The sequence below is a fragment of the Sinocyclocheilus grahami genome, unplaced genomic scaffold, assembly GCF_001515645.1.
Source record: "Sinocyclocheilus grahami isolate Dianchi unplaced genomic scaffold, SAMN03320097.WGS_v1.1 scaffold109.1, whole genome shotgun sequence".
Classification (NCBI taxonomy): Eukaryota; Metazoa; Chordata; class Actinopteri; order Cypriniformes; family Cyprinidae; genus Sinocyclocheilus; species Sinocyclocheilus grahami.
In genome coordinates, this window is record NW_015505288.1 from 1246016 (window position 1) to 1257534 (window position 11519).

Consider the following 11519-nt stretch of genomic DNA (forward strand, 5'->3'; position numbering starts at 1 on the left):
ATGTATATATATACATATATATATATGTGTGTGTGTGTGTGTGTGTGTGTGTGTGTGTGTGTGTGTGTGTGTGCGTGTGTATGTATAGCTTATGTTTATATATTTGACAAACATAAACCACCCGTGCTCCTATAAAAGAAAGATACAAGAAATAGATTGTGTTTATTATTATTATTATTATTTATTATTATTATTATTATTATTATTATTATTAAAGAATTAAGTTCTCCGCAATTTCTCATAACACCCAACTGGACAAAATTAATTATCCGTTGATTTCGAAGAGCCTTACTTTATTGTTTTAACTTTTATGCAGATATGGGGGATCGTGAGGTCACGTCGAACATGTTCATTGGTCTATAAAGCTGTCAATTATTATTATTATTATTATTATTATTATTAAAGAATTAAGTTCTCCGCAATTTCTCATAACACCCAACTGGACAAAATTAATTATCCGTTGATTTCGAAGAGCCTTACTTTATTGTTTTAACTTTTATGCAGATATGGGGGATCGTGAGGTCACGTCGAACATGTTCATTGGTCTATAAAGCTGTCAATCATATACCACAGATCCCCGCCCATAGTTCATGATGCCGCTGTGGCAGGGTCGGTTGAAGCGGATGGGGTCAGAGGCGGGCTACACGTTGACAGCTGGAGTATAAGGAAACATCGCAGACAAACTGGCAGACGCGTTTATATTCAGCGCAAGTCATGTTCGCGAAAGGTAAAGGGACCGCGGTGCCATCAGACGGGCAAGCTCGGGAAAAGTAAGCGCTGCTTTCTCTTTACTCACTTATTTACACGCACAGCTGATGTTGCGTTATGTTAAGTTGTCTCCTATAACATGTGATCTTGTTCGAGACATTCCAGTAATGTTATAGTGGAAACTGATAAAATGTGTTTTTATTCGCATTGAATCCCCCCCCCCCCCCCCCCCCCCCCCCCCCCCCCCCAAACACACTCACACACACACTTTATAAGAGAATGTCACCGCATTATTATTTGCAAATGTTCATGGTGATATCGATTGTTGTTATGGAAATACAGTATATAGATGCAGGCAGTCGTTGTAGAATGGCAACTGCAATGCTAATTTTTTAGGACAAGAATAAGACCATGTGGAAACAGACCAGAGAGTTTTATTGGATGGCATCTATTTACTGTAAGGCATCTGTTTTGATTGGACAGGTTGGCATTGTACGTCTATGAATATTTGTTACACGTGGGAGCTCAGAAATCTGCACAGACGTTTTTATCAGAGGTGTGTATGTACATATGTTTCTTTATTCTTAAGAGCATGTGTGCATGATCATGTACAATGTCTAATCTTGTTATGCATTGACTGTGTGTATTAAAGTCTTCTGTTGTCTGTTTTTATTATGTTTAGATAAGATGGGAGAAGAACATAACCCTTGGTGAACCACCAGGCTTTCTGCACTCTTGGTGGTGGTGTGTATTATCTGCATTCAGTAGTTGATCAGTATTTTGCAGTAATTGGAATCTTTACAATATGTTATGAAATTTAATCTTCGAGTAATTTAATGTAATGGATAGCAGGCAGTGACATTTCTGGAAAAAAAAAATCTAAAGGTAAAATCATTTTAATTTCAAAATTACTATTTTTATGATTTGACTGTTAATATTTGAGTTCTCTGAAAACCTAAGCATAATAAGATCATTTCAACACATACCCCGTATAGTCTTAAAGGAAGTAGTTCACCCAGAAATGAAAATTAGTTAAAAATTGAATTACCCTCAGGCCACTTAAAATGTAGATGTTTACTTGAAGGGGTGTGCATAAGACTGAAATGACACCTTCATAATCATGACATGACACCTACATAATCATGACATGACACATGTCATGACTATGAAGGTTTTTTTATGCATGTTTATGACAACTGTCATTAAGTGTCATTCGCTCAGTTATGTAAATTTTTATGCAAATATGACATTATTTGACCTAACCCTACCCCTACCCTTACCACTAACCATAGCTCATAACAAAGACATCTCAAACAATGTCATCTTTGCATTAAAAATTACATAACTGAGTGAATGACACTTAATGACAGTTGTCATAAACATGCATAAAACCTCCTTCATATTCATGACATGTGTCATGTCATGATTATGAAGGTGTCATGTCAGTCTTATGCACACCCCTTCAAGTAAAGTGTTACCATGTTTTTTAATGTACATTAATGTACATTACACCTTGCAAATGCAGTGAATGGGTGCCGTCAGAATGAAGGTCCAAACACAATCCACAAACTCCAGTCCATCAATTAACATCTTGTGAAGTGAAAAGCTGTGTATTTGTAGGAAACAAATCTATTATTAAAATGTTTTTAACATCAAACTGTTGCTTCCGGCTCGCATACAAGTGCATAATATTGCTTTCTCCACTGATAAAGTCATCTCGTCTGAATCAGGAGAGAAATATACACAGTACCGTACACAGCACTGTTTCCAAGAAACAGTCCAATACATTTCTAGACAAATATGTCATCGAATTGTGATGTGAAAGGACAACAGCGGATGGTCTTTTTCACTGGAGGAAGCATTATTATGGATTATGGACTCATATTTTGGCCAGAAGCAACGGTTTAAAGTTGAAATGTCTTAATGATGGATTTGTTTATTGCAATCACACAGCTTGTGGATTACTTGCTGTACATTACTTGGGGACTATTTTGATGTTTTTATCAGCTGTTTGAACTCTCATTCTGACGACACCCATTCACTGCAGAGGACCAATAGTGAGCATGTGATAAAACTAAATTTCTCCAAATCTGTTCCGATAAAGAAACAAATGCATCTACATCTAGAATGGCTTGAAAGTGAGTAAATGTTCAGCAAATTTTCATCTTTGTTGCTTTAATGTGCTTCCTTATTAATGTTATGATCAGCAAGTCCAACTATTGCGACATTGCAATATTTTCTCATTACAAACAATGCTCTCATTACACAGTGTGTTTTGGGACCTGTACTGTGCAGCACCTGAGAGAAGGGACACATGTGATCACTCCAGTGAAGCTAAGGCCTTCCATGACTATGTAAGTGATGCATGTTTATTTTAGCCTTTACTAGCATATTGTGATAGAAGAGGTCTGCTCCATGAGATGAACTCACTGAAATATATCTGTGGTGTGAAGCAGAATATTGATTACAATTATGAGATGGTGGCATATCTATTATTTTTGTTCTGGGTCAGCTTTGTTTATCTGGATTCTATTAAAGGTTAAAAGGTGGGCTATTGAATATCCTTTTCCGGATTTGCACAATTGATTTGAATTTGATTGTATTTTCTGCATGGCAGTGCCCAGTTGGTGTGAGCTTATGAACATTTCCCTCACATCATATGCATATTCTTGGGAATTAGGGGATTGGTATACTATAGCATACATGATGTCCAGTGAATATGGCTTGAATGTCAGAATATTGATAGTATTGTATAACAGTGTACAGTATATCGAGTGATTGTGTGTGCTGTACATGCTACCAGTACTCACTGCTGTGATTCCATAAAGTAACAAGCTCTAAAATCTGTCAATGTAAATCTTGAGTTGCACAAACCGCAACATGCATAATCACAACAAAGATGTTTGTTTTTTGAAAAATGTTTTACAAGAAAATTATATTTCAATCTTTCTATTTCAAAATTTTACATTTAAATTGTGTTACTTGCAGTTTCTTTGTAATTATTTGTGAAATGTCATCTTATTAGACTTTTAATGACATCTCACAATGACATCTTATTAGATTTGTAATGCTCTTTGTTTAGGTAGTGTCCCCCTCTATTCTTGATCATTGAGGTTACTTTGATGCATTGATCACAATGGCTTTGGGTTTGAACGTCATGAACAGAAAAACTTCTGTTGTTTGAAACAGAAACCAGTCTTACACAAATCTCCCTAAATCCTAGAGTTTTAAAATGCTGTACATGTTCTTAGGCTGGATTAAGTTGAGTAAGCTGTGAGGATTTATTTTGTAGTTGTGGAGCTTTGGTCCCTTCCACAACAGACTCTTATCAAGTTGCATAATTTTACTCCAATGCAATGGTAACAGAATTACAATTCACAGTAGGAACCCCTTTAAAATACTATAGAGACATAGACTGTCATTCGAAAGTTTGTTCAGTACATAATTTCTGAAAGAAATTAATGCTGTTATTCAGCACGGATGTATTGAATTGATCAAAAGTGATAGCAAAGACATTTATAATGGTACAGAAAATTTCTATTTCAAATGATGCTGTTCTCTTTAACTTTCTATTCATCAAAGATTCCTGAAAAACATTATGGTAAATATTACGCAGAACAACCTTTCTTTAACATTGATAATAATAATAAATGTTTCTTGAGCAGAAAATCAGCATGTTAGAAAGATTTCTAAAGGATCAAGTGACACTAAAGACTGGAATAATGGCTGCTGTTTTGCCATCAGGAATAATTTTAAAATATATTAAAATAGAAAACCATTATTTTAAATGGTAATAATATTTCACAGTATTACTGATTTTACAGTAATTATGATCAAATATATGCAGCCTTGGTGAGCGTAAGAGACTTCTTTCAAAAACATTTTTAAAATCTTATCAAACCCAGCCTTTTAAACAGTAGTGTAACTCAGCTTTTGAAGTTCGCTTTACCTTTACATAGTTATTTTTTCAGGGTGTGCAGTATAATATGGAAGGTTTTATCCATCTTTGTACCATTTTAAAAAGCAGTCAGTTCTCATGGGACCACCTGGCCCTTTAAAACCTGAAATGGTGGTTGATGTGGTGGGATGGGGGAGGGGAGCGTACAAGATCTGATAATGGTGAGGTCTCCTCTTGCTTTTTAGCTTTTTAACCCTGACGCAGCAGGAAAGTGTGTCACACACACCCCAACTCCCTTCAGGGCAACAAAATAAGAATAAAAACTGCCAGTAACCAGGCTAAGAACACAAACCTCTCCTTGGTAAAGTACATAATTCAGTAGTTTGACTTTGATGTCAATTAAATACTGGTAGAAGGTTTCTAGTCATATGTTGCTGTATATCAAGAATGTAGCATATATTGGAGGGAGTTGTTTTGCATTGTCACACTAGACTTGTCAGACTTTTTGAGTGAGCAATCAAAATGTTGGTTGGATCAACAGCTGAATGCAAAGGAGTTTGGTGGAAATCATTGATCTGGCTGTCAAATCTTCCCGCTGCTCTTTTTCCCTCACACCTTTGACGGTGATCTGGTAATCAGTGTTCACCTGATGGCCATTCAAAATGTGAAGTCCTCCAGTCCCCTGTGTGTTCTGTAATGATATTAACATGGATTGATTGCTTTGATCAATCAGAGGTTGAAAGAATCCAATGCAAGGGTCACACTTATGATCTTTCCTAAGGCCCTCCTCGGACACATCCACACACACATTTGTTTTTCTGTCACAATGGGATCATTCCATTGACTTCTATTGTTTGACTTTTTGAGTGAGCAATCAAAATGTTGGTTGGATCAACAGCTGAATGCAAAGGAGTTTGGTGGAAATCATTGATCTGGCTGTAAAATCTTCCCGCTGCTCTTTTTCCCTCACACCTTTGACGGTGATCTGGTAATCAGTGTTCACCTGATGGCCATTCAAAATGTGAAGTCCTCCAGTCCCCTGTGTATTCTGTAATGATATTAACATGGATTGATTGCTTTGATCAATCAGAGGTTGAAAGAATCCAATGCAAGGGTCACACTTATGATCTCAGTCCTTTGTGTTTCCTAAGGCCCTCCTCGGACACATCCACACACACATTTGTTTTTCTGTCACAATGGGATCATTCCATTGACTTCTATTGTTTATGTACTGAGCTAATAATAATATTTACACTCAATTAATACCCTGGCCTGAACATAACCCTCACTTTTTCAAGGGGTATGTACAATATGTCTGTTTGTTTGTTTTTATCAGTATAAATATTGAATATTTAACTGTGCAGATCATTTGATCTATTTTTACATTTACTTTATACATAGTCCTGCAAATGACATGCAGGGGAAAAGAAGAATATATTGGGACAATGAATTAAGAATGGGTTCCTACGACTTATTAATTTGTAAAAAAAAATAAAAATAAAAAATAAAGGGAACAAATTATTACAACATGGCCATGATTGAACTAAAACAAGGGAAGTACAACATTTAAAGTTTTAAAACATTGAAACAAACAAATGGCCGAATTAGTACAATGTGGCCACGGTTAAGTGGGAGCAAATTATGTTGAAATAATTTAAAGGGGTCATATGATGCGATTTCAAGTTTTCCTTTCTCTTTGGAGTGTTACAAGCTCTTGGTGCATAAAGAAGATCTGTAACTGATGGTAAAAAACTAACGACATTATTAACTGTCTTGATATTTACTTTGAAAGCTGATGCTCGCGATTATGGTAAGGGGCGTTACATTTCTGACACGTGCTTGTGGTGTTCGGCCAATCACAATGCACTGGGTCAGCTGGCCAATCAGAGCAGACAGCGCTTGTCAAAGGAGGGGGCTTTGTTGAAAACGACGTGTTTGAGAGAGGCGGGGCATAGAGGACCTACAATGATGTACAGTAGTTGAAAAATAATGTGTTTTTTGAACATTAAAGCATGTCAACATATTCTGTTATACCAAATACACAAAAGAATGATCTTTAAAATAGCATCATATGACCCCTTTAAAACAAAATCATGAACAAAACATTACCACAAATTAATGCCTTTTGATATAAAATTCTTAATTTGTGGCAAGTATGTATATTTTTTCTTCATGTCATGTACAGTGGGGAAAACATTTATTTGATCCCCTGCTGATTTTGTATGTTTCCTCACTTTTATGGTAGGTTTATTTTAATGGATAGAGACAGAATACCAACCAAAAAAATCCAGAAAAAACCCACATTATATAAAGATTAGAGATTGATTTTGCATTTCAGTGAGTGAAATAAGTATTTGATCCCCTACCAACCAGCAAGAATTCTGGCTCCCACAGACTGGTTATGTGCCCATGTGGAACACAGATTAGTCCTGCCATTTTAAGAAGTTACTCCTAATGTCAGCTTAGGTGTATAAAAGACACCTGTCCACACAATCTGTATCTTCCATTCCAACCTCTCCCTTGTCAGAGACAAGATTGTAGATCTGCACAAGGCTGGAATGGACTACAAGACCATCAGCAAGAAGCTTGGGGAGAAGGAGACTGTTGGTGCGATTATTCAGAAATGGAAGAAATACAATCGGCCTCGGTCTGGAGCTCCATGCAAGATCTCGCCTCATGGGGTAAGGATGATCATGAGAAAGGTGAGGGATCAGCCCAGAACTACACGGGAGGAGCTTGTTAATGATCTTGGGACCACAGTCACCAAGCAAACCATTGGTAACACACTACGCCGCAAAGGACTGAAATCCTGCAGCGCCCACAAGGTCCCCCTGCTCAAGAAGGCACATGTACAGGCCCGTTTAAAGTTTTCCAATAAACATCTAAATGATTCAAAGAAGGCTTGGGAGAAAGTGCTGTGGTCAGATAAGACCAAAATTTTGCTCTTTGGCATTAATACGACTCGCCGTGTTCGAGTTGCCAAATGACAGCCAAGAAACATTAAGGATTTAGAGAAGATCTGTAAAGAGGAGTGGACCAAAATCCCTCCTGAGATGTTTGCAAACCTGGTGACCAACTACTAAAAAACTGGCTGTTAAAAAAAAACACTTTCTTTTGTGTAATAAACCTTTTTCACATTGCCGGGTTTCTCAGCAGCGGACGTCATATCATAGTTGGGTTAACTTTGAAAGCAGTGAATGGGACAGTACCACAAAAAAAATGTTTTGCATTCCCATTTGCTCAAACAGCAAAAGAAAAACTCCACGATAATGTTTTCACGACTTTCAAAAAAAAGGAAAAAAAATTGAGAGCGACTGATAGCAGTCAGAAATTTCTGTCAAATTTAGCATTAGCGTTAACTAGTTCCCTTTCGATATTACACTCGTACTGCATCTGCTAGACGCATATGGGAAAAAAGCCATTTTCTCCTGAACTGAAGCCTTTTTCATTCACGAGGTGAAACTGCACGGCCAGTGGTTCGTGCAGTGTATTAAAAAACATACAAACCAATAGTTAGGCAGCGGAGCTGCATGAGCCTATGGCGACAAAGCCCGCCAAGCCTGCCAAAGCCCGCCAGAGTGGGCGGGGGCGTCTGTCTCTATAAGCGGGCATTCGCCACAGGATTCTCAGATTGCTTCTCCTTCAGTGACGACTCTACGCTCATCGCTGATCCTGAAAGCCTGCTCGCCGTTGACACGCCTTCGTAGCTGGAATCGGGACCTCTCAGCACAGCCGACCTGCTTCTCCACCGCTACAGCGACACAGCAGTTCCGGTCCGTTTCCCCTGCCGCCATCCGGCGATTCTGAAAAAGCTTATTTCTTTTAAGAGCAAATTCTAGCGACGCTGTTGCAAATGTCGCGCTTCGAGTGTGGCTCGTGCAGGGAAACTTGCACGATGCAGAAGAGCAATGAGTACGTCATCTGTCTGGGCAGACCCCACACAGAGACTGCTCTCTCACTGAGACGAAATGCTCACTCGAGCATGAGTCTCGCTCTTCTCCACTCATGGACTGCCTTCACTGGAGGCAGCCCCGCTCTCCGGTTTCTCCTCTCTCAGCGAGCCTCGGAGAGAGAAACAGCGGGGTCAGGGAGCTAAGCAATCGGGTCTGAGTGATCGCATGCCGGCACTGTACCCGTGTGCTCGCTCTCCCCGTTGCACTCAGATCCGCCGCAGAAAGGCAGTGAGCTACGCGCTTACTGCGACGAAATGCTCACTCAAGCATGAGTCTTGCTCTTCTCCACTTGCGGACCGCCTTCACTGAAAGCAGCCCAGCTCTCCCATTTCTCCTCTCTCAGCGAGCCTCGGAGAGGGAAACAGCGGAGTCAGGCAATAAGCAATCGGTCTGACTGATCTCATGCCGGCACTGTGCCTGCGTGCTCCCTATCCGTTGCACTCAGATCCACCGCAGAAGGGCAGTAAGCTACGTGCTTACTGAGACAGAATGCTCACTTGAGCATGAGTCTCGCTTTTTTCCACTCACGGACCGCCTTTCACTGAACAGCCCCACTTTCACGTTTCTCCTCTCTCATCAAGCCTCGTAGAGAGAAACGACGAAGCCTGGGAACTAAGCAACCGGGTCTGAGCGATCTCATGCCGACACAGAGCCTGCGTACTCACTCTCTCCACTGCGCTTCGATCCGTGTCTCACACAAAAGGATCAGTGGCCCTCTTTACATCGAGCGGCTCTATCCTACAAAGTAGATCAGGGCAGATGCTGCCGCTGACAGCTTAAAATTTGTATGTGTGTCACTATGGCTGCACTCACAGGCACGGGCTGCTTTACCACGAAAGCAGTCTGCCCCCGTTCGCGGGTTGAACGATCAGACTTGCGCAATCCTCTACACACATCATGCGTGCTTAATCTGCCAATGTGTGATACACATGAGGATCAGTGCACCTCGTTATACGAGCAGCTTAATCCTCCCAGGTAGATCAGAGCGAAACGCGGGCAGCTTCTCATTTGTGTGTGCGTCGCTGAGCCCCGCCTCCCCCGCTCTTGTGTTTCTCTCCTCCCAGTTACTCAGAGGCAGAAATGGCAAACTCGCGGGTATGATCGATCAGGCTTGAGTGATTTAATGCCGGCAAGGCCCCTGCTTGCATCACTCCATGCAGCTCTTTGATCTGCCAGTGTGTTTACACAAGAGGATCGCCGCCCCTCATTGTCGAGTGGCTCAATCCTCCTGGTCGGTTTGGAGCAGAACGCTGTCACCGATGATTCAATATCTGACAGCTTTGTATTTGAACGCACCTCTCTCCTGGGTCACGCCCATGCTGACGCTGTGCTGCTGAGACAGACTGCTCTTACTATGAGAGTTCATGTCTCACTCTGCTTTGCTCGCGGCTCGCCTTCTTGAATAAAGACGGCCCTGCCCCTCCCCTCATCCGCTACGAGCGGAACTGAGAGAATGCGCACAGCACTTTTTTTTTAGCATTTTATGTTACACATAAAGATCATCAAAACTCCTCTTCTAATGAGCGGTTTGATCTTTTTTAGGCGGATTAAAAGAGAATGCTGTCACTAATTATTATTATCACTAGCAGCTTCAAATTGGACGCGTCTGGGCCACGCCCATGCTGAGGCAGCGTGCACAGGGGCTGACTGCTCTGCTATGAGAGCATTAAGTCTAGCGAAGCATTTTCAGGGAAAAGCAAATTTCCTCTTCTGAGTGTGGGGTCCCCATACGGCGACCAGCCTCTCAATTTAATCCAACCCCTTGTCACACGGGCTGAGGCCTGACAGGCCCATCTCTGTAGTGCCAAACTGGGTGTTGGAGACAGTAAAACGAATGAACTCGAATACCCCACAATTCAACTGCGTGGTTCCCGTGGTTTAGAGCAAAGATGCACACGTCCTGTGCTCAGAGGTGATGAATTTGCTGGCAATATGAGCCGTAGAAACGGTTCACCCAGCTCAGAGCGAGTCAGGCTTCCAATGTGTACCACTCACCCTCAAAGCCTTTCAGAGGATGCTGGGCCTCATGGCAGCGGCATCGCCAGCGCTACAGTTGGGTCTGCTTTGTATGCGCTGGTTGAAACCACGGGTTCTATCCCATGCGTGGCGTCACGGACGCCTGCAGATCAGGGTGAGTCAGGCCTGTGTAACAGCCCTGGCCCCCGGAAAAAATTCCCGCTAGATGGAACAAGGCGTGGCCATAGGGATGGTTTGCAGAAGGACAGTTGTCACAACAGATGCCTCCAACTCAGGTTGGGGGGTGCTGTGCGAGGGCATACCGACTTTCAACCACTGGCCGAAGGTGGAAAAATGTCAGTTCTTTCTGCCAGTCCTAAAAGGGCACCATGAGCTCAACCCGCGCTCTCTGAGAACAGCGCATATACCGGGCAAATTGAACCAAGGAGCAGACATGTTATCAAGGAGCAAGGTCCCCTCAGGGGAGTGGACGCTCCATCCGCAGACGGTTCAGAGGATATGGGAGATCTTCGGCGAGGCCGAGGTGGACCTCTTCACCTTAGAGACAACAAGGACCAAGGACGCGTTGGCCCACGATTGGCCCAACCTCCTTCTTTGTGCTTTTCCCCCGATTGCTCTGATCCCACAGGTAATCAGGCGAGTGAGGGGAAACGAGACCACAGGGTTCTCCTGGTGGCCCCCCTTGAATAAACCAGCTGTGGCTATCGGAGCTAACTCCGCTATTGATAGCGGCCCTTTGGCCTGTTCCGCTGAGTCAGGATCTCCTCTCTTAAGTGAAGGGGACAATATGGCATCCTCGGCCCAACCTTCGAGCCTCCCAGAGCAAGTCTTAAACATAATTTCGGAGGCTAGAGCTCCGTCTTTGAGAAACCCTCATACTTCCGATTTGACAGAGGTGTTGTCATTTCTGCAAGAGCTGGTGGATAAGGGACGTTCCCCATCCACACTCAAAGTCTATGTGGCGGCTATAGCGGCCTCTCATG

The 11519-nt window shown here is 41.9% G+C and overlaps 1 protein-coding gene across 1 annotated transcript in view; it reads left to right on the forward strand.

Moving 5' to 3' along the window:
- The first annotated feature begins 589 nt into the window (after nucleotides 1-589).
- ssbp3a (single stranded DNA binding protein 3a) overlaps nucleotides 590-11519 on the forward strand; it is a 63481-nt gene continuing 52551 nt past the window's right edge. The window contains exons 1-4 of the mRNA XM_016277161.1: nucleotides 590-770; nucleotides 1192-1264; nucleotides 1391-1452; nucleotides 2978-3062. Coding sequence (XP_016132647.1) covers nucleotides 715-770; nucleotides 1192-1264; nucleotides 1391-1452; nucleotides 2978-3062 — 276 coding nt within the window. The 5' untranslated portion in view covers nucleotides 590-714. The remainder of the gene's footprint in view (nucleotides 771-1191; nucleotides 1265-1390; nucleotides 1453-2977; nucleotides 3063-11519) is intronic.